This window comes from Callorhinchus milii, unplaced genomic scaffold (genome assembly GCF_018977255.1).
Source record: "Callorhinchus milii isolate IMCB2004 unplaced genomic scaffold, IMCB_Cmil_1.0 Scaffold13, whole genome shotgun sequence".
NCBI classification, from domain to species: domain Eukaryota; kingdom Metazoa; phylum Chordata; class Chondrichthyes; order Chimaeriformes; family Callorhinchidae; genus Callorhinchus; species Callorhinchus milii.
Window position 1 is genome coordinate 18827720 of NW_024704754.1, and position 19631 is coordinate 18847350.

General features: G+C 53.3%; 2 protein-coding genes across 2 annotated transcripts; one reads left to right on the forward strand and one right to left on the reverse strand.

The window, feature by feature from the left end:
- The first annotated feature begins 1906 nt into the window (after positions 1-1906).
- Positions 1907-12298, forward strand: apbb3 (amyloid beta (A4) precursor protein-binding, family B, member 3). Its single transcript, XM_042340106.1, has 12 exons — positions 1907-2196; positions 4131-4330; positions 4701-4783; positions 5376-5433; positions 7195-7341; positions 8095-8222; positions 9171-9176; positions 9821-9935; positions 10241-10322; positions 10796-10879; positions 10987-11102; positions 11999-12298. Exons 1-12 carry the CDS (start codon positions 1920-1922, stop codon positions 12296-12298), a joined length of 1596 nt encoding a protein of 531 aa, XP_042196040.1. The 5' UTR covers positions 1907-1919.
- A 198-nt stretch (positions 12299-12496) lies between these two features.
- Positions 12497-19631, reverse strand: LOC103173685 (gem-associated protein 5; the record flags this gene model as incomplete). The annotated part of the gene is made up of 13 exons (XM_042340107.1): positions 12497-12722; positions 12895-12968; positions 13274-13410; positions 13905-13987; positions 14519-14604; positions 15145-15357; positions 15941-16106; positions 16270-16399; positions 16733-16846; positions 17257-17402; positions 17751-17932; positions 18256-18410; positions 19550-19631. Coding segments are annotated over 13 exons (1794 nt in total), but the record flags the coding sequence as incomplete, so codon positions are not given.

Here is a 19631-nt window from a genome sequence, read left to right on the forward strand (position 1 = left end):
TGTTGAATTGGTGTAGAGTCTTGGATGGATACTGCTCTTCACTGAGTTCCTCATGAGGAATTGATCATTTGAGGTTGGAGTCGAGCTGACTGTGGATCTCACTGATGTGCAAAGGTGTTCAGTGAGCAGAGAGCATTGCCTGGGAGCAGTGGCTGGGCCCTGTCTCGAGCCAGGTTGCTATTGATCGTTCCTGTCTGGAGCCAACGCAAAGTATAGTTACTGACCTTCCCACCATCACAAGATCACATGAGAGGTTTGGGGTGAAGAAGATCCAGCGGCCATTCAATCTCACACTCCCAGAATCCCTGCCCGACTGTCCTCCTGTTACAGCATCGAGCTGTTTCCTAACCAAGTCCCAGTGTCCCGGCTGCTATTCTTCCTGGTAATCCCCAGACATTAATCCCTGAATGTCGGTTCATACAACAACAACAGTTTGCATTTATACAGCGCCCCTCACGTAGGGTAGTGTCCCAGAGTGCTTGAACACGAACACCCAATGACAGGCAAGTCTAGGGGGCGCGCTCTGTGTGTTCAGAGACGATGGGTGGGGGGGAAGAGTTGGGACCTTCGTGAGGGCACAGGAACTGACTATGACGTGAAGTTAGTGTGACCTCTGTACCGACTCGGTTGATTTTGATGTAGAATATTTAAGAACATGTGGCCCACCAAAACATCTGGCCCATTGTAACTGTCGCAAAGGGAGGTGTGGGGAGGAGGGAGCAGGTAAACAGACAGAGAGAACTTTCCTGTTGCTGGGTTTCAGAGTTAAATAAAGTTGTATGTTTGCGGATTTGGATTCCTGGAGAACGCAGGGTGGAATGGTAATAAATATCATAAACATTTTGTCCTCTCGGCTAATTTTATCAGCGGATCGATCAGGGTTCTATAGATACCGCTGGCGCCCAGGGCAGCCAGAGCCTAGTTTATTGAGAGTGATGAGAGCAGAAAGCTGCTGCTCAGTCGCTGAAGTGCCCTCCGGAGGGTGTCGTACATCATAATAACAATAATAATCCTTGCATTTGATATTACCCCTTATCACGTCATTGAGATGTCTCGAAGCGCTTCACACGATGTGCTGTAAAGTACAGGGGCCCTGTAAATTGTGGGTGAAACACGGCAGCCAGTTTGCACACAGCAAAGTCCCACGAACAGTCGTGGATTGAGTGACCAATCTGATTTGGGGGATTGTCAGCCAGGAGATCGAGAGAGAGAAACTCCCTTCTCGCTTCGAATAGCGCCACAGGATCTAATCCCATTCCCTGCTCTCTCCCCATCGTGTCTGTGCTGGGGCTCGCTCCCCACTGGAGCTCTCTACTCTTAATCCCACTCCCTACTCCCCTACTCTCTCTCACTGTAAGACCCACTGCAGAGTTATTGTTTCTGTTGAAACAACATTAATGGCTAATGAATTAATGATGATTTTCAATTCCCAGATTGAAATTAAGGCATTGAGAGATGACATTGATTTACGTTACACAAGGCGTTTAGTTTACGCGTTTCGTGTTAATCGGTTACACCTCGAACAGAATAGTATAGATCTATTTCCCATCTCCCCGCTCTTCCCCTCTCTTTTTCTTTCTTCCTCTATCACTCTATTTTGCTTTCTCTCTGTCTCACTCTCTCTGTCTCTCTCCCTTTGTTCCTCGCTTGCTCTTTCTCCCACAGAGTAGAGAGTCAATTCACCTTACAGTATATAGTGTGAAGTGCTTTGAGACGTCTCGAAGACGTGATGAGGCGCTATTCAAATGCAAGGATTATTATCATTATTTCTCTGTCTTGCTCTCTCTTCGTTACACGCACTCCCTCCCTCTTTCTCTCCCTTTCTCTCTCTCTCTCTCTCTCTGTTTTCTCAGAGCCAAAAATAGCACAAGCCAGAAGATCGTAAGCCGGCTGTTGCCATGGGGATGGATGTTGAAGGGATGCTGAGGGCAGCTGTTGCCGGGTACCAGCTGATGTGCAGTGAGGAGGCCATTGCAGAGAGTGACTTTGAGAGCGAGCGTTGCGCGGGAGGGCTGTGTGCAGGTCGGAGCTCTCAGGACAGCCTGCGGAGAAAGAGAGAGAGAGAGAGAGAGAGCAAGAGAGAAGAGAGAGAAAGAGAGAAGTCCCACATCCTATGGCAACAACACGGAGCTGCTCTGGGACAGGCCATGCTGGGGAAAGACTACATGTTGGCGATTATTATTGTCAACTATGATGGTGAGAGTGTTGTTAATCACTTGGCTGTAAACCTCATGCTTGTCTCTCTGCCCAGCTCACAGACACCCCGCTCAGCTTGATCGGTTAGTCGCAGCTATGTTACCGAAGGCTAAACGTCACATTTGAGCGGGAGCATCGCAGGTTGCACCGGACACTAATGCAGCACAGAGCGAAGGCAAACCGCAGCTCCCATTCGCAGCATGATTTGTTGTTGCTGTTGTTGTTGTTGTTTCGCTGTGCTAAAGGGAATCTGTGAGTTAATTTCTCCAGCCAGGCTGCAGCAGGCTGTAGTGAATGTAATGGCAAGCCTGGCTGGGGGCTGTGCGTGTGCGTGTGCGTGTCTCCCTCTCTCTCCCTCTCACCCGCAATCGCTTGTGTTTGTTTTGACGGGAATTCTCTGATTGTATTGGAGGTGTGAGAGCAGCCAGAGAGAGAGAGGGGGAAAAATACCTGTCAGTGGCAGAGTGTGTGGGAATGAGTTGGGAGATTACACCCGCCCCCCCCCCACCCATACACACACACACACACACCAAATCGTGTGTGCCAGAGGTATAAATGCAGCAACAATGATTTAAATCTGCACAGCTCCTTTTATGATGGGAAGATGTTTCAGAGTGGTTTAACAGCTGAGCATGACTGGGGGAGAGTGGGGGGTGGGGGGGGGGAGGGAAAGTGGCTAAAAGCACAGTCGAAAAGATAGATATTAATGCTGATTTTGAAGGCGGAGAGGGGGTCGATGACAGTGTTTAATGGGAAGTTCTTGCCTGTTGTTAAGCTTCAATAACGTAAACAGCAGCAGTCTGCCGCAGAGCTGCGGTCTAATGCTGAATGGTTTTACTGCTAAAATGGGATTAGAGGTGAGAGCTCCAGTGGGGGCACGAGCACCGGCACAGACTGAGTGCCCTCCTCCTGTGATTCTATTAAATCTGAAAGCAGAGAATGAAGCAAAGCACCGAGGACAAAGGTTAATTCCAGTGACGTTGTACCCATCCCCGTGGGCTGTGAGCTGAGACCCAGACAGTGTGTGAGGACACAGAGAGAGAGAGAGAGAGAGCTGCTACAGCTCCTGGTGTGTGCTCACTCTGTAATCCCTGTGTGTGTTCCCGTTTCCCTGAATAAACCACCTCGTGTGATGCCCTCAGGCTGTGTGGGTACCAACGTGCTCGATCCCATTCATAACAAGTGTTGTCAGTCTAACGGCATAAGGGAATTAGCTGGAAGTATCTGTCTCGAACCCGTGTTGTTACTCAGGAACTGTGCTCTCTAGTAACGCTCATAGTGGAAAAACCTCAATTGCTCCCCGAGGCCTTGATGTGTATTTGCAGCACTGGCTTAGCCTCGGTGGGTGAATGCATTACTGTCCCGGTGTGAAAATGCAATGTTGCTTCAGACTACACATGCATTGCTTGCGATTGAAGGGAGTAAACTCAAAACAAATCTGCGCAAAGACTAGTTCAGTGAGCGAGCAGTACATGTGTGGAACAGGCTGCCTTGGGAGACAGATGGTGGAAGTAGCAAGTGTTCATTCTTTCAAAAGCAGGTTAGTTAGATTTTTTTGGGGGAGGGGGGGATGGGGGGGATTAGTATCATGGGATACAGTCTATAGTTTGGGACATTTACATGTGCAAGCGACTGCCAGAACGGTGGAAGGTGAACTGGATGGGCCTTGGTCTTCTTTCATCTGGTAAATTCTTATGTTCTTATGTGTGAAGATGCATTGCTGTTGGGTCCAGCCAATGTTTCCCACACTTAAGGTCAGAAATTCCTCCCAATTAAGACTGATTTTGAGGACTGTCTGAAACCCTACACAGTCTAACACTGGCGAAGCAAACGGTGTCAGGGCTAAGAGTGTAATCCCTCAAACATGGCTCCATTCATATCATTAACCATCTCCTAATTGATTGCCATTGACCATTGACTGGTTTGTTTACCAGACAACCTGTGGAATGACCAGGCCTTAGAGACGGACCCTCACCTCCCCCCCGGCTGGCGGACCATCAGGGACACAAGTGGGACGTACTACTGGCACGTGCCAACTGGCACCACCCAATGGCAGCACCCAGGGAGCTCCTCAGAGGACCCCCAGGACTCAGATAAAATGGTGTGCGCAATGTCTCCATCCCTGGACCCCAAGGTAATGGTTACACACCCCCTCCACACACACACTCCCGATCTTGTCATCTCAAGGCTATCCTTCTCCAGCACTGACCTCACCAATCTACCGACCTCCAGAGGCTTCAACTCACCCCAAAACTTTATACCTCCCCCCTATCCATCAGTCACCACACCATTGGCATCTGTGTCTCTCTCCGAAATCTCTGCCTCATTCCGCACAGACACGCAGATAGTCACTCACACATACTCCTAACAGCATCTGTTTTCCACCTGCATTTGGTCAACGTTAAAGACGCAATATCAACCGAAAGGGATTATTATTGTTATTAATATTATTATAATCTCTCAGCTGCTAATTAACCCAGTAATTATCACCCTTTGTGTCCCAGGCTGGAGGCCCCGTGGGCAGCCATGTCTGTAGAGAAGGGAAACACAGGAGCTCAATGCCATCCTCTACATCAATAGACCTCAGGTAAGGACTTGAGCTTCACCTGTTTACAAACCGTTGTCAGCCGCAAACTGGTGGAGAGAGGCCCACGGTGGAGTAAGCTGAGTGGCCCCACGGTGGAGGACCTCTGGGTGGCCCACGGTGGAATAGCTCTGGGTGGCCCACCGTGGAGGACCTCTGGGTGGCCCACGATGGAAGAGCTCTGGGTGGCCCACTGTGGAGGACCTCTGGGTGGCCCACTGTGGAGGAGCTCTGAGGAGACCACAGAGGAGCGAGTTCAGAACAGCACATCTCTAGTAATAAGGTTCTGACTATTGCTCCTTCACTTACATTCAATTTGACACAAAGCACTGAAGGTGATCCCAATCAATCTGCCCCGAGGCAATGGCATGTGAAGTATTACAGACTAATATTAAATCAGCCCAAACCACTTCAGGGTAAGTATGTTTAACCCTCACAGTGCTGGAGCCTCGGTGATACAGGGCTCCAATAAAACACTCCTAAAGCCAGAAATTCCACCCAGTTTTACTCTGTGAGTCCGCTTTCTGTCCATGTCAATTAGTGCAGAACTGTGGAAATCTTGTTGTCCTGAGCTGACTGTGCTGATGTGTTACAGAGAGCCATTGCCCTGGCAGCACGGCAGCCCGCACAGCAGCAACCACCCCGACTCCAAGGTGCCGCGTGTGTGTGTGTGCGAGAGACTACCTGTCTGTGACTCTGTGTGTGTATGTGTTTTTATGTGTGTATCTATGTGTGTGAGTGTTTGTATATATATATCTGGGTGTGACTTGTATTACTATCTGTGTGTGTGTGTGTGTGTGTGAGACTGCGTGTGTTTGTGACTGTGTGTGTGTGTGACTGTGTGTGTGTGTGATTGTGTGTGTGAGTGTATTACTATCTGTGTGTGTGTGAGTGTGTGTGTGTGAGTGTGTGAGAGTGAGTGTGTATTACTATCTGTGTGTGTGTGTGAATGTGAGTGAGTGAGTGTGTGTGTGTGTGTGAGTGTGTATTACTATCTGTGTGTGAGAGTGAGTGTGTGTGTGTGTGAGTGTGAGAGTGAGTGTGTGGGTGTGAGTGTGTATTACTATCTGTGTGTGTGTGAGTGTGTGTGAGAGTGAGTGTGTGGGTGTGTGCGAGTGTGTATTACTATCTGTGTGTGAGTGAGTGTGTGTGTGAGTGAGTGTGTGTGTGAATGAGTGCGTGTGAGAGTGTATTACTATCTGTGTGTGTGTGAGTGAGTGTGTGTGAGAGTGTATTACTATCTGTGTGTGTGTGAGTGTGTGAGAGTGAGTGTGTGGGTGTGTGTGAGTGTGTATTACTATCTGTGTGTGTGTGAGTGTGTGAGAGTGAGTGTGTGTTGGTGTGTGTGAGTGAGTGTGTGGGTGTGTGTGAGTGAGTGTGTATTACTATCTGTGTGTGAGTGAGTGTGTGAGTGAGTGAGTGTGTGTGAGAGTGTATTACTATCTGTGTGTGTGTGAGAGTGAGTGTGTGGGTGTGTGTGAGTGAGTGTGTATTACTATCTGTGTGTGTGTGAGTGAGTGTGTGTGAGTGTGTATTACTATCTGTGTGTGTGAGTGTGAGTGAGTGAGTGTGTGGGTGTGTGTGAGTGTGTATTACTATCTGTGTGTGAGTGAGTGTGTGAGTGAGTGTGTGTGAGTGTGTGGGTGTGTGTGAGAGTGTATTACTGTCTGTGTGTGTGTGAGTGAGTGTGTGTGAGTGTGTATTACTATCTGTGTGTGTGTGAGTGAGTGTGTGTGAGTGTGTATTACTATCTGTGTGTGTGTGAGAGTGAGTGTGTGGGTGTGTGTGAGTGAGTGTGTATTACTATCTGTGTGTGTGTGAGTGAGTGTGTGTGAGTGTGTATTACTATCTGTGTGTGTGTGAGTGTGAGTGAGTGAGTGTGTGGGTGTGTGTGAGTGTGTGTGTGTGTGAGAGTGAGTGTGTGGGTGTGTGTGAGTGTGTATTAGTCCTATCTGTGTGTGTGTGTGTGTGTGTGTGTGAGTGTATGAGAGTGAGTGTGTGGGTGTGTGTGAGTGAGTGTGTATTACTATCTGTGTGTGAGTGAGTGTGTGAGTGAGTGTGTGTGAGTGTGTGGGTGTGTGTGAGTGTATTACTGTCTGTGTGTGTGTGAGTGAGTGTGTGTGAGTGTGTATTACTATCTGTGTGTGAGTGAGTGTGTGAGTGAGTGTGTGTGAGTGTGTGGGTGTGTGTGAGTGAGTGTGTGGGTGTGTGTGAGTGTGTATTACTATCTGTGTGTGTGTGAGTGAGTGTGTGTGAGTGTGTGAGTGTGTGTGAGAGTGTATTACTGTCTGTGTGTGTGTGAGTGAGTGTGTGTGAGTGTGTATTACTATCTGTGTGTGAGTGTGAGTGAGTGAGTGAGTGAGTGAGTGAGTGAGTGAGTGAGTGAGTGTGATGTCGCTGCCCTCCCCCCGCAGTGCTTCGCGGTGCGCTCTCTGGGTTGGGTGGAGATACCGGAGGAGGACCTGACCCCCGGGAAGAGCAGCATTGCGGTGAACAACTGCATACAACAGCTTTCGTACAGCAAATACCCCAACAGGGACCCCGGGGCCGCCTGGGGAGAGGTACGTCGCAAAGACACACCGGAACCCCCCGATTTCACCCAAATAAACATCTCCCACACACTCCTCACACAGTGCAATGGGTCGGAAATGAAGCGCAGAGGAGAAACCGCTTCAGGGAAATAACAGGGAGAGGGGGAGAGGGGGGGGAGACGGGGGAGAGGGGAAGGGGGGAGAGGGGAAGGTGGGGAGGGGGGGGGGGAGGTGGAGAAGGGGGGGAGGGGAAGGTGGAGGGGAGGTGGGGAAAGGGGGGGGGAAGGTGGGGGGGAGGGGAAGGTGGGGAAAGGGGGGGGGGGGAGAGGGGAAGGTGGGGAAAGGGGAGGAGAGGGGAAGGTGGGGAAAGGGGGGGAGGGGGGAGAGGGGAAGGTGGGGAGAGGGGAAGGTGGGAAAGGGGGGAGAGGGGGGGGGAAAGGGGGGAGAGGGAAGGTGGGAAAAGGGGGGGAGAGGGGAAGGTGGGGAAGGGGGGAGAGGGAAGGGGGAAAGGGGGGAGTGAAGGGGGGAGGGGAAGGTGGGGGAGAGAAAGGGGGGAGAGCAGGGGGGAGAGGGAAGAGGGGGGAGAGGGGAAGGTGGGGAAAGGGAGGGGTAGAGGGGAAGAGGGGGGAGAGGGGAAAGGGGGGGAGAGGGGAAGGGGGGGGGTCAAGGAAATGGTGGGGGAGATAATGGTCCAAGAGGAGAGGGAGGGTTGGGTGGAGGGGGTTCGTTCGGGAGCGAGTTTCCGAGAGCGGGAGAGGAACGGCTGAAATGCACTTGTTTCAGGGACAGGACATGGTGATGGTCCTGAGGAAGGACACCCTGAGTCTCCTCAACCCCGTGGATCACAGCCTTCTGCACTCACAGCCCATCATCAACATCCGAGTGTGGGGTGTGGGCTGTAACAACGGCAGGTCAGTGCCGCCCCCCCCCCCCCACCCCCGGTTAGGGTTAGACTCCATCCCCGACCGATTTGTCTCTCACCGCTGCTGGTGACACACGAGGTGCCACACAGGAGACATCCTCACAAACACACAGCAGACCCCCCCCCCCAACCCCGGTCACAAACACTCTCTGTCCAGGGCAAGGCAGGGCAGGGCAAGGGCAAGGCGAGGGCAAGGCGAGGCAAGGGCAGGGCAAGGCGAGGCAAGGGCAGGGCAGGGCAAGGCGAGGCAAGGCGAGGCAGGGCAGGGCAAGGCAAAGGCAAGGCAAGACAGGGCAAGGCAAGGCAAGCCGATAACAGCTTTCAAAAAGAAAACAAGTTGAGTACGGGGTGGGGGGGGGGGGGGTGATATTGATTTCCGTTGGGGGAAAAGAGCAGAAAATGGGGTTAGAGTAGAGAGCTCCAGTGGGGGAGCGAGCCCCAGCACAGACACCATGGGGAGAGAGAGAGAAGGGAATGGGGGTAGAGAGCTCCAGTGGGGGCGCGAGCCCAGCACAGACACCATGGGAGAGAGAGAGAGAAGGAATGAGGTAGAGAGCTCCAGTGGGGAGCGAGCCCCAGCACAGACACCATGGGGAGAGAGAGAGAAGGGAATGGGGGTAGAGAGCTCCAGTGGGGGCGCGAGCCCCAGCACAGACACCATGGGGAGAGAGAGAGAGAAGGGAATGGGGGAGCGAGCCCCAGCACTCTGAGATGTCCTGTTATTGGGAGACCACCTTACCCATCGCCAGATTGTCAGAACATTTCATCACTGATTCTCAGAGCGCGATCCCAATGTAAGAGATATCTGTCTGAACCCCGTTTGCTCGGTTCCTGTTTGTTGCTGATGTGTTAGCATCATAACTGCTCGATGTGCCAACTCTTGCTGCATTTTTGCTTGATTAACGGATTGATTTCCTTCTTGCTCTCGTGGAGACAGAGACAGGTAGAGTTCCATTTTACTTACTTTACTTACACTGTGGAGCTATCTCCAGCTTTTTTAGAATCCGATCTGTCTGCTGCCTTACTCTTCTCCTCGTCCTGTCACTGTAATCACTGTGGAATCCAGTAGCTCAGTGGATAGAGCACTACCCTCACAAGCGAAATGACCTGCCTTCGATTCCTAGTGTGGGGCGAAACATTGGGCAAGTTTTCTCACTCCAAACGCCTCTGTTTACCTCGCAGTAAGTAGGAACCTGGTTGTTCGATTGGCGGATCATTTTCCGGGGATAATAATCGCTTCCCAAAATAATAATAATTTGGTCCATTGTTCCATGACTTGTGGGACACTGCTGTGTGTAATTGGCTGACATGTTTCGTCCGCAAAATATACAATCAATTCACTTATATTCTGTGAAGCGCTTTGAGTCATCTCGAAGACACGATAAGCTGTTATGTCAAATGTAAGGATTATTATATAAGTCAAGGGAGAATTGGATGGATGGATAGATGGATGGTGGGGAGGGGGTGGTGAGTGTGGAGTTGGAATGATAAATGCCACAGAAATGTCTCCCAGAGTCACTGTAGCTATGTTGCAAGTGGAAGCGTTCACTTCTGAATATTCTTGAATCTTCCTTTCCCTCTTGCTAGAGACTTTGCCTACGTAGCGAGCGATAAGGACACGTGCATGCTCAAATGTCACGTCTTCCACTGCGACACCCCTGCAAAGGCCATTGCCACCGCCCTGCACCAGATGTGCTCCAAGGCAAGTCCATCCATTGGAAACGTCTGTGAATCTGACTCACTGTCTGTGAGTCTGATACTGTTACTTGTGGCCCCCGCTCCACCATTGGTGGCTGCGCTTTCAGCCACTACACCCTGAAACTCTGGAACTCTATCCCTCTGCCTTGTCCCCTCCTTCCCCATCTTCAGGTCGTGCCTAAATACCTTCCTCTTTGACCGTGCCTATGGTTACTCCCCCAACCCCCCAATCCCTGCCCCCCTGCATGAGGGGCACTGTGTAAATGTTGTTGTTACACTGTGAGTCTGACACTGTTGCACTGACTGCAGATTATGGCGGAGCGAGCAGTGATGAACCTGTCGCCCAGAAGCTCCGAGACCCAGGATGACATTTCCCCTGAGGACTTACAAGGTATGAGTAACGCCAGGGATTTTTTTTCACTCAGCCGGGTGTCTGACACATGTGGAAACCCATCATCAGGCTTAAGAGTCTCCAAACCAAACTGAGAATTCCACACATCCCAACAGACATTCGGTCTCCCCAGACACCCACCACAGCACCGACCCCTGGGGCAGTCCACACTTTGCATCTCTCCTCAAGTCACATGATTTGGGGTTCAATTTGTGCTGCCATTTTGGGTGTCTCTAGCCCTCTTGTACCCTCCTAACCCCACCCTCCCTGCCCTCCACTCCTCCTGATCGCAACCCCCAGCTCTGGTCCAAATCCCTGACTGTCCAGCACCTTGGGACATCCTCCCATCGTGAAAGGCACCAGGTAAATGTCATTTGTTATTGTTTTTGTTGGTACGTGACTGAGTGACGGGTCTCCCTGTGTGAGGCTGACAGAGGGGGTGTCAGGGCCACTCACTTGCTGTTCTTTTGCAGTTGATGTTTTGGAGGCTATCAGACAGTCGGTGCAGACATTCCACACGTTGTACGTGGGACATATCCCAGTCTCCAAACCAAGGGGTGAGTGAAACCCTCTCCCTGATGTTTTTCCTCCTGGGTGATTGTTTTTATTATATGTGTATGTGTGTTTTTGTTAATATCTGCTGGATTGTGATGGGTTTCCCCAGGAATGGAGCTGGTAAATGACGTGATAAGCAGTCTACTGGACTCAGTGGAGAGACAAGAATGGGAGCCTGTTGTGATGAACGTGACAGACACTACACTGACTGTGTGTAAGGGGAAGGTGAGCACAGTCATTCACAGTCACTACACTGAAGGCTTGGGTTGAGATCAGCCGTGATCTAATAGAATGGCAGATCAGGCTCGAAGGGCTGAATGGCCTCCTTCTGCTCCTATGTTCCTGAAGCAAGTCTGGGACCTTTCATCACGACGCCCTTGTGTTAATTAGCACAAGCATCGCCATTCCTGCAAACTTAAACCCTGATTTGTTCCATATTGCTTTGGGAAATGGTTTTAGAATCAGTTTTTGCCCAAATCAATAAATAAATAAGCAAACACTGTTCATCCCTCAATGAAGCCAAACCACCAAGGAATAATTTATTGAATGGATTACACATGATCTACCCTGAAATGCCGGTCATAACTCCTCATTGACTGTACCCTGACTCACTGAGCAACCTGCATTAATGCATTCCTGTATGGATCGGACACTGAAAGTAGAATTGGTCACTCAATCCATGACTGTTTGTGCAACACTGTGGTGCGCAATTGGCTGCCGTGTTTTGCCCACAAAATACACAGTCAAATCACTTTCTAGTATATCCTGTGATAAGGCACTATATCAAAAGCAAGGATTATTATTACAGATATATTTCCAAGTCCCCCACCCAGCCCACCCCACCATTGGTGATCAGCCCTCCAGTCTCTCCCCCACCCTCTGGAACTCCATCCAACAGTCCTTTCGCCTTGTCTCCTCCCTTGCCTCTTCTTACCGCCCCTTCGGTCACCCTCCTACGCCCACCCTCCCTGATCCCAACCCCCACTTCGGGTCCAAATCCGATTGCCAAAACCTTGGGACATCCTCCCAATGTGAAAGGCAATGTGTAAATGTAATGGAGTCTCTGTTGTGACGTGTTGGCAGGAATGCTGTGTGAGGCTGATATTCCGTTTGTCCTCCAGGGGCAGGAGAGGGGGGTGCAGCCCTGGTGGGAGTGCCGTGTCCGGTACCTGACCTTCCTGGGGGTGGGGAAGGACCCGCATGCCTTGGCCCTGATCGAGGACACCGGGCACCAGCGTTTCCAATGCCACGTCTTCTGGTGTGAACCGGATGCTGGCTACATGTCTGAGGCCGTGCAGGCAGCCTGCATGGTGAGTGTCCGCAGATTGGGGGCCATGGGAGGAGGGGTGTGGGGTTTGATTGGGGAAGGGGTAGGGGCCGAGGTGGACAGTGGGAGTGGGGGAAGAGCGTTCAACGTGTGACTGGACCTGAGATATTCTTTCAGTCTGGCTCAGTCATTCTTACCTCCAGGTGTGTTTGAGCCCGACACTGCTCAGAACTAATATTCCAGCAGTGAGGGAGAGGGTGGGGGGAGCGTGGATTGAAGTGACCAATTTATTATTTTTTCGGAAGGAACTATTACCCCCCGGAAAAGCGATCAGCCAATCGGCTTCCAGTCGCTAACCACGACGGGATCTCTGATCGCTGAGGCACAGCACATTACCCAAGATGGTCTTCAGGTCGTGAACGTAGATGATGGCGTTGTTGGAGGCCGAGGCGAGGAGGAAGGCCAGGTCCCGCCGCGAGCCGTGAGGGTGGTGCCAGCGCACGGCGTTGATCAGCTTGTGGTGCTGCTGCACGGTGCACAGTAACCGCAGACTCGGGGCCTGGAGAATCTCCACAGACCTGCCCACACAACACAACACAAACCCTCAGTCCACTGTTCTCTCCCTCCCTCATCAGGGCCTGAAATAAGCCACAGGTCACTGCAACCCCGGGCGCACGTCTATGTCGCTTTGTTACCCTCTTCCCCAACACCATCTCCCCCACTCCACCAGCCAAACCCAGTGTCTCTCACCCGTCCTCGTTGCCCACCGCCATCACTTTGCCGTCCGGTTTCCAGCTGATCTCACTGTGACTCGGGAGCTTGTGCTGAGGGTAAACCATCAAAAGAGACGTCAACCGGCTCGAGGGGCTGAGTGGCCACCTCCTGCCCCTGGTTTCTGGTATTTGGGGGGGGGGGTAAACTCGGGACACAAGACAACCCCCAGCCCCCACATCACCCCCCCTCCCCCCACGCAAATACCCCCCCACACAGATGTATACACATACGCGTACACCCTCCTACCTCACATACGTGCACCCAAAAGCACGCACCCCCCCCCCGCCCCCAAACACACACCCGCTGAAGGAGAGTGTGAGAGGGATGAGGGCAGTGGTCCGGAGCGAGGACCCACCTTGATGCCGTTGGTTTCCCGGATCAGCCGGTTGATATCATGGGCGTCAGATCCGAGTTTCCCGGGAACGTGCTGCAGGATCGTGCCCTCCCCCGCGCAGCTGTACAGGGTCACAGCGGGCAGCTCCACACCGCCTCCTGCAGAGGAAAACAGCAAGTTACAGGACCTGCCCCGCCCCCGGCCACTCAGCCCGGCCCCTCGGCCACTCGGCCCCTCCGCCCCGTCCCTCGGCCACTCCGCCCCGTCCCTCGGCCACTCCGCCCCGTCCCTCGGCCACTCCGCCCCTCGGCCACTCCGCCCCTCGGCCACTCCGCCCCTCGGCCACTCCGCCCCGGCCCTCGGCCACTCCGCCCCGCCCCTCGGCCACTCAGCCCTGCCTCCTGCAGAGAAAAAACAGCCAATTAGAGTCTACCCCGCCCCTGCCAACTCAGCCCCTTGTCCACTAGGTCCCACCCACTGCCCACTCGGCCCCGCCCTATCTACTCAGCTCTACCCACCCTGTCCCACCCCCTGCCCGAAAAAACAGCCATTACAGGCTCGATCCCACTCCCTGCCTGACCCACCCACAAGTCACTGACGAACAGGCAGACACACATGTTAACGAGACGCAGAGTCAGCCCCAGAGACTCACCAGAGGCCACGGGGGGCAGAGGGGGTCCCCAGACCAGGGCGTAAACCGTCTTTCTGTGGTAGGAGCTGGAGATCTGCGGAGGCCTGGCCGAGAGAGAGACAGCGAGAGAGACACAAAATCCGTCAGAGAACCCCAGCAAAGACGAAGCACAACTCTTCTCCTTTCTGAAAGGATTTCTGACAACGCATCTGCTATCAAATACACATTCACTACACTCGACGGCAAGCCCTGTGAAGCACGCTGAGATACGAATGTTACCAGTGCTGTGTGGAAGACCGTGAATATAATAATAATCTCTGCATGGGATACTGCGTCGTATCATATCTTCGAGACGTCTCAAAGCGCTTCGAATATACTGTAAAGTGCAGTGACTGTATTTTGAGGGCAAAACACGGCAGCCAATTGCACACAGCAACTTTCTTTGAGGGATTATTGCCAGCGGAAAGCGATCCGCCAACCGCGACTAACAACCGGGAAAGTTCCCACTTACTGCTGGTTAAACAGAGGCGGGCGTGGAATTAGAAAATATGCCAAACATTTTACCCTGCCCGGGAATCAAACCCGGGTCCTCTGGCTAGAGAGGCGAGTGCTCTCACCACAGCACATTCACTTACTTATTGGAATAAACGTCATAAATGCCCACTTTGCCGTCGTCAGTGCCGAAGGCCAGGCAGCCCTCCTTGGTTGGATGCCAACACAACTGCCAAAACAACACAACACAGCACACATTACACCCCAAGCCACGCTACACTGCCACCTCAGGGGACCGAAGGGGAGAGAGAGCAACAGCTTTCGTAACATCCAAGCTCCACTACGCCAGCTCCCTGCTTGCTGGTCTTCCCAACTCTTCCCGCCACAAGATGCAGATTGTTCAGAATTCCGCAGCTCGTGTCCTCTCCCGCACTGAGCTCTGTGAGCCGATCACCACCCCCCACCCTCACCCTCACCCGGCTTCACTGGCTCCCCATCCCCCAGTGTCAAGACCTTCCTCTTCAACTTGCGTTTCGGTCACCTTCCCACCGCCAACCCCTCGCCCTCCACCCGCCCCTGCTGACCCCAGCCCGCAGCTCAGGTGCAAACGCTCGACTGTCCACACAGCGATTTGGGACGTCCTCCCGATGTGAAAGGAACCGCGTAAACGGAGTTTGTTGCTGTTGGCGCGAGTGGTGAGAGTGAGTGAAGAGCAAGTGAGAGCGGTGAGAGCGAGGGAAGAATGTGAGTGAGGAGCGTGAGCACTGACCGAGGTGACTTTGGACTTGATGCCCTGCCAAAGGGTCTTGACGTCGTAGTTGTTCTTCAGGGATACGGTGTTCCAGACGCGGATCATCCCGTCCCCCACCCCCACGGCCAGGCAGCCCGTGCTGACCGGGGAGAAAGACAGACAGTACACAAAGCCCCCCAGGGTGGGCTGTGTCCACAGGCAGTCCAGAGTTTCCAGATCCCAGCACTTCACCTGGACAGGAAAAGCAATGTCAGCTCCCAGCACCACCCACACCCACAGGGGATTCGCAAACAAGCAAAAGAGAGAGAGAATTTGCATTTTAATAATAATAATCCTTGCATTTGATTTAGTGCCTTATCACATCAGCCCTTTGGGACGTCCTCCTGAGGTGAAAGGCAGTATACAAGTATAACTCGTTGTTGTTCCGCCTCCTACCCGCCACCTTCCCTGCCCTCCACCCCCTCCTATCCCAACCCTCAGCTTGGGTCCAATTCCCTGACTGTCCAGCGCCTTCCGACGTCCTCCCGAAGTGAAAGGCGCCGTGTAAATGTCATGTGTTGTTATTGTTGAGACGTCTCAAAGCCCCTTCACAGAATACACTGTAAATTGAACTGACCGTGAATTGTGAGGGTGAAACGCGGCAGCCGACTGCGCACAGCAGCGACCCCAAACAGTCGTGGACTGAAGTGACCAAAATGATTATTATTTATTTGAATGCGATTGTTACTCCTGGAGAGCAATCCGCCAATCGACTAAGTGCAGCAATCGCACGGATTCAGGAACGACTGAGCGAGATGGCTCGGAGCTGACTGACCTCACGGTCCATGGAGATGGAGAAGAGCAGGTCCTGACCCCCCGCCAGCCGGGCCGAGCTCAGGTTGAACACGATGCGACTGTGGTTCTGAGCTTCCGACGTTGGGCCCAGCAACGTCCACCTTTGCTTCCCCGGCTTTGTCAGATCCCAGAGCAGCAGCTCCCCACTGCAACCAAGGAGAGAGGGGGGAGAGAGAGAGAGAAGGGGGGGGGGATCATTCCTTAACTGTAGAGAGAGATACCACACAAGCACGGATGCACGCGCAAAAAGTCTGCGTATCGATCGTAGAGCGAGTAACTAAGCTGTGACTGGCCAGCGTTCTCTCTCACCCGAAGCTACTGGACACGAGCTGTGTGGGGCGGGCGGGCGGCCAGTGTACAGCCACCCAGATCCTCTCCTTCACACCAGCCTCACTGCCCCCCCGACGTTTCAGGCACGGCAGCTTCAGTGTCATCACCACTGAGAGAAAGAGAGAGAGAGAGAGCGAAGGTGAGCATGTGTGTAAGCGCGAGTGTGCATGAAAGTGGGGGAGAGGGAAACACACACACACATAGTGAGTGCACAAGAGAGAGACACACAGACACAGACAGGAGACCATGTGTGTAAGCGCGAGTGTATGTGAGAGGGGGGGAAAGGGAGACACACACACACAGACAGGAGAGCGTGTGAACGCACGAGTGTGTGAGAGTGAGAGAGAGTGTGTGAGATTGTGAGTGAGAGAGAGAGGGAGAGAGTGTGGGAGAGGGGAGAGAGCAGTACTGGGCAAACCAGTGACCAGCCAGCGAGGGTTACCTTTGCCTCTGGTGAAGCTCCACACACGGACAGTCTGGTCGCGGCTGCCGGAGGCGAGGAGGCTGCCTCCCTCGCGGGGCTCCCCGGCTGGATCCTCCTCCTCCTCCTCGCCCCCTTTCCCGGCCAGGACAAGCACAGTGTTAGCACTCGGACAATCTGGAAATCACAGGAGCTTCCCAACACGCACTGCCCCAATCCTGCCCCCGCGCCCCCAACCCCGTGACTGTCCCCCAGGCTCTTCCCTCACCCTGTGACACTCTTCCCCCCCCCAATTAATTAATTAATCATTTTTATTACTAAATTGGAGTTGAGGTACAGATTAGCCATGATCTAATAGAATAGCAGAACAGGTTTGAGGGGACTGAATGGCCTACACCTGTCCCTACATTTCCCGCCCCTCCCCACTCCATGCCTGGCCAACAAATCCCCCCCAAATAAAAATAGGTCACTCATCCCACGACTGTTAGCGGGACACCGCTGTGTGTAAATTGGCTGTCACGTAATATTATTATTATTACCTGCACCATCCTCCCCCCGGCCCTGCAAAGCCCCCTCCCCGGGCTCAGGACACCAGACGATGCTGTGAATCTCTCCGTCGTGACCCCGGAGTCTACGAATCACCTCTCCTTTCATGCTTATATCCATCACAATGATCATCCCATCCTTGTACCTGTGGGGGGGGGGGGGGAAGGGAGAGAGGTGAGGGCAGACTAAAGGCCTCCTGTACCCCAACCAAACACACTGTCCCCATTACCCGCCTGGTAAGCGGTTCAGCAAATACCCACTGACATCAATACTTTCTACGTCCTGAGCAACAGATACTAACATACAAGGCGTCTGTGCAAAGGGGGGCTGTTTGGTCCATCGTGTCCGTGCCATGGCTCTAGTTTCTTCCATATCGTCCCGTTTTCTTTTTTTATTTACTCTGCTCACCACAGCCACAACACACACGCACTTCCATTATGTATTTAATGCCCTAAACTCGCTATCCTCAGGGGAGGGGAGGCCTGTCCCTTACCCCAATGCCACGTGCTCGGCGCGGTGAGGGGAGCAGGTCAGGCAGAAGGCGTGCCGGGACTCGGGGAAAAAGTGCCGCATGTCATTCCTGCTGTACCACCAGCAAATCACCACCCCCTTCTCGTCAGCTGACACCACCAACTCCTTGTCCAGAGGGGACCAGTGTAGGGCTGTGATGATGGCCTGTAACACAGTGAGAGGGGAAAGTCACACACACACACACACCCAACCACAACACGTTCTATTTCACGGCGCCTTTCACGTCAGGAAGACGTCCCAAGGTGCTGGACAGTCAGGGATTTGGACGGAGCTGTGAGTTTGATCAAGAGGGATGGAAGGCAGACACGGGGTGGGGGAGGAGAGTGACCAACGGCACAGTTGAAGCGATTGGTTTTGAGACATACCTTGAAGGTGAGGACGAGGATTGTGAACTCTGGGGGATGAGGAGCCAGGCGAGGGTGGGAGTGCGATACACACAGCGCTTGGGGGGTGGGGGTCTGACTTACCTGATGTGCCGTGTGCTCTTTGAGCACAGCCCGGGTCTCCGTGTCCCAGACCTTGACGGTCCCGTCATCCGAGCTGCTGGCACAGAGGGTTTCCAGGCCCGCGTGGGGGCAGAAGGTGAAGCCAGAGACCCGCTCTGTGTGTCCTGAGAGTTCCCCTGAGCGAGAGAGAGAGGGGGGAGGGGTGGGGGGGGGGGAGAGAGAGGAAAATATTCAGCTCAAACTGTGCGTCCACATTCCATTCCGACAGTCTCTCTCCCGGATTTCCACGCGAGAGATGGAAGGCATTCCTAATTGGGTTTGGGTACCCTTAACACTGTGGGACGCTCACTCCTTGGGCGCAATTGGCTGCCGCGTTTCGGCCACAAAATATTACAGTCACTACACTTTGCAGTGTATCCTGTGAAGCGCTTTTTGAGACGTCTCAACAACAAGGCCACAAAGGCCCTGTGTCAAATGCTCGGACTATTGTTATTATTATTATTATTAAGCATGGTGATGGGTTTCTGCATTTTCACTCTCTGATGCCCCTCTCACTCAATTGCCCCTCTCACTCTCAATTGCCCCTCTCACCCTCTCTATTGCCTCTCTATCAACCTCTCTCTATTGCCCCCCTCCCTCTCTATATTGCCCCCTCTCTATTGCCCCTCTCACTCTCTCTGTTGCCCCCCCCTCTCTCTCTGTTGCCCCTCTCTCTCTATGTATTGCCCCTCTCACCCTCTCTATTGCCTCTCTATCAACCTCTCTCTATCGCCCCCCTCCTCTCTATATTGCCCCTCTCTATTGCCCCTCTCACTCTCTCTGTTGCCCCCCCCCTCTCTCTCTGTTGCCCCCCCCTCTCTCTGTTGCCCCCCTCTCTCTCTATGTATTGCCCTTCTCACCCTCTCTATTGCCTCTCTATCAACCTCTCTCTATCGCCCCCTTCCCTCTCTATATTGCCCCCTCTCTATTGCCCCTCTCACTCTCTCTGTTGCCCCCCTCTCTCTCTATGTATTGCCCCTCTCACTCTCTCTCTGTTGCCCCCCTCTCTCTCTATGTATTGCCCCCTCACCCTCTCCATTGCCCCTCCCACCCCCTCTCTCTCTATTGCCCTTTTCTCGTGCCCCTCTCACTCTCAATTGCCCCCCTCTCTCTGTCTCTGGCATGTGTGGGGCAGCCTGGCTGAGCAGACAGGTCCAGGGTGAGAGCCAGAGACACAGTGAGGCTCCGGGGAGGGAGGCCCGGGAGCTGGTGTGAGAGAGAGAGAGAGAGAGAGGGAGGCCTCGGCCTGGGGTGGGGGTGAGTGATGGGGGGGTACCTGTGATGGGGGCTCCGGGCTGCCTGATGTCCAGGAGGAAGACGCTGTTCTTGGCCGCGAAGCCCAGACTGGCGGCCCGGGC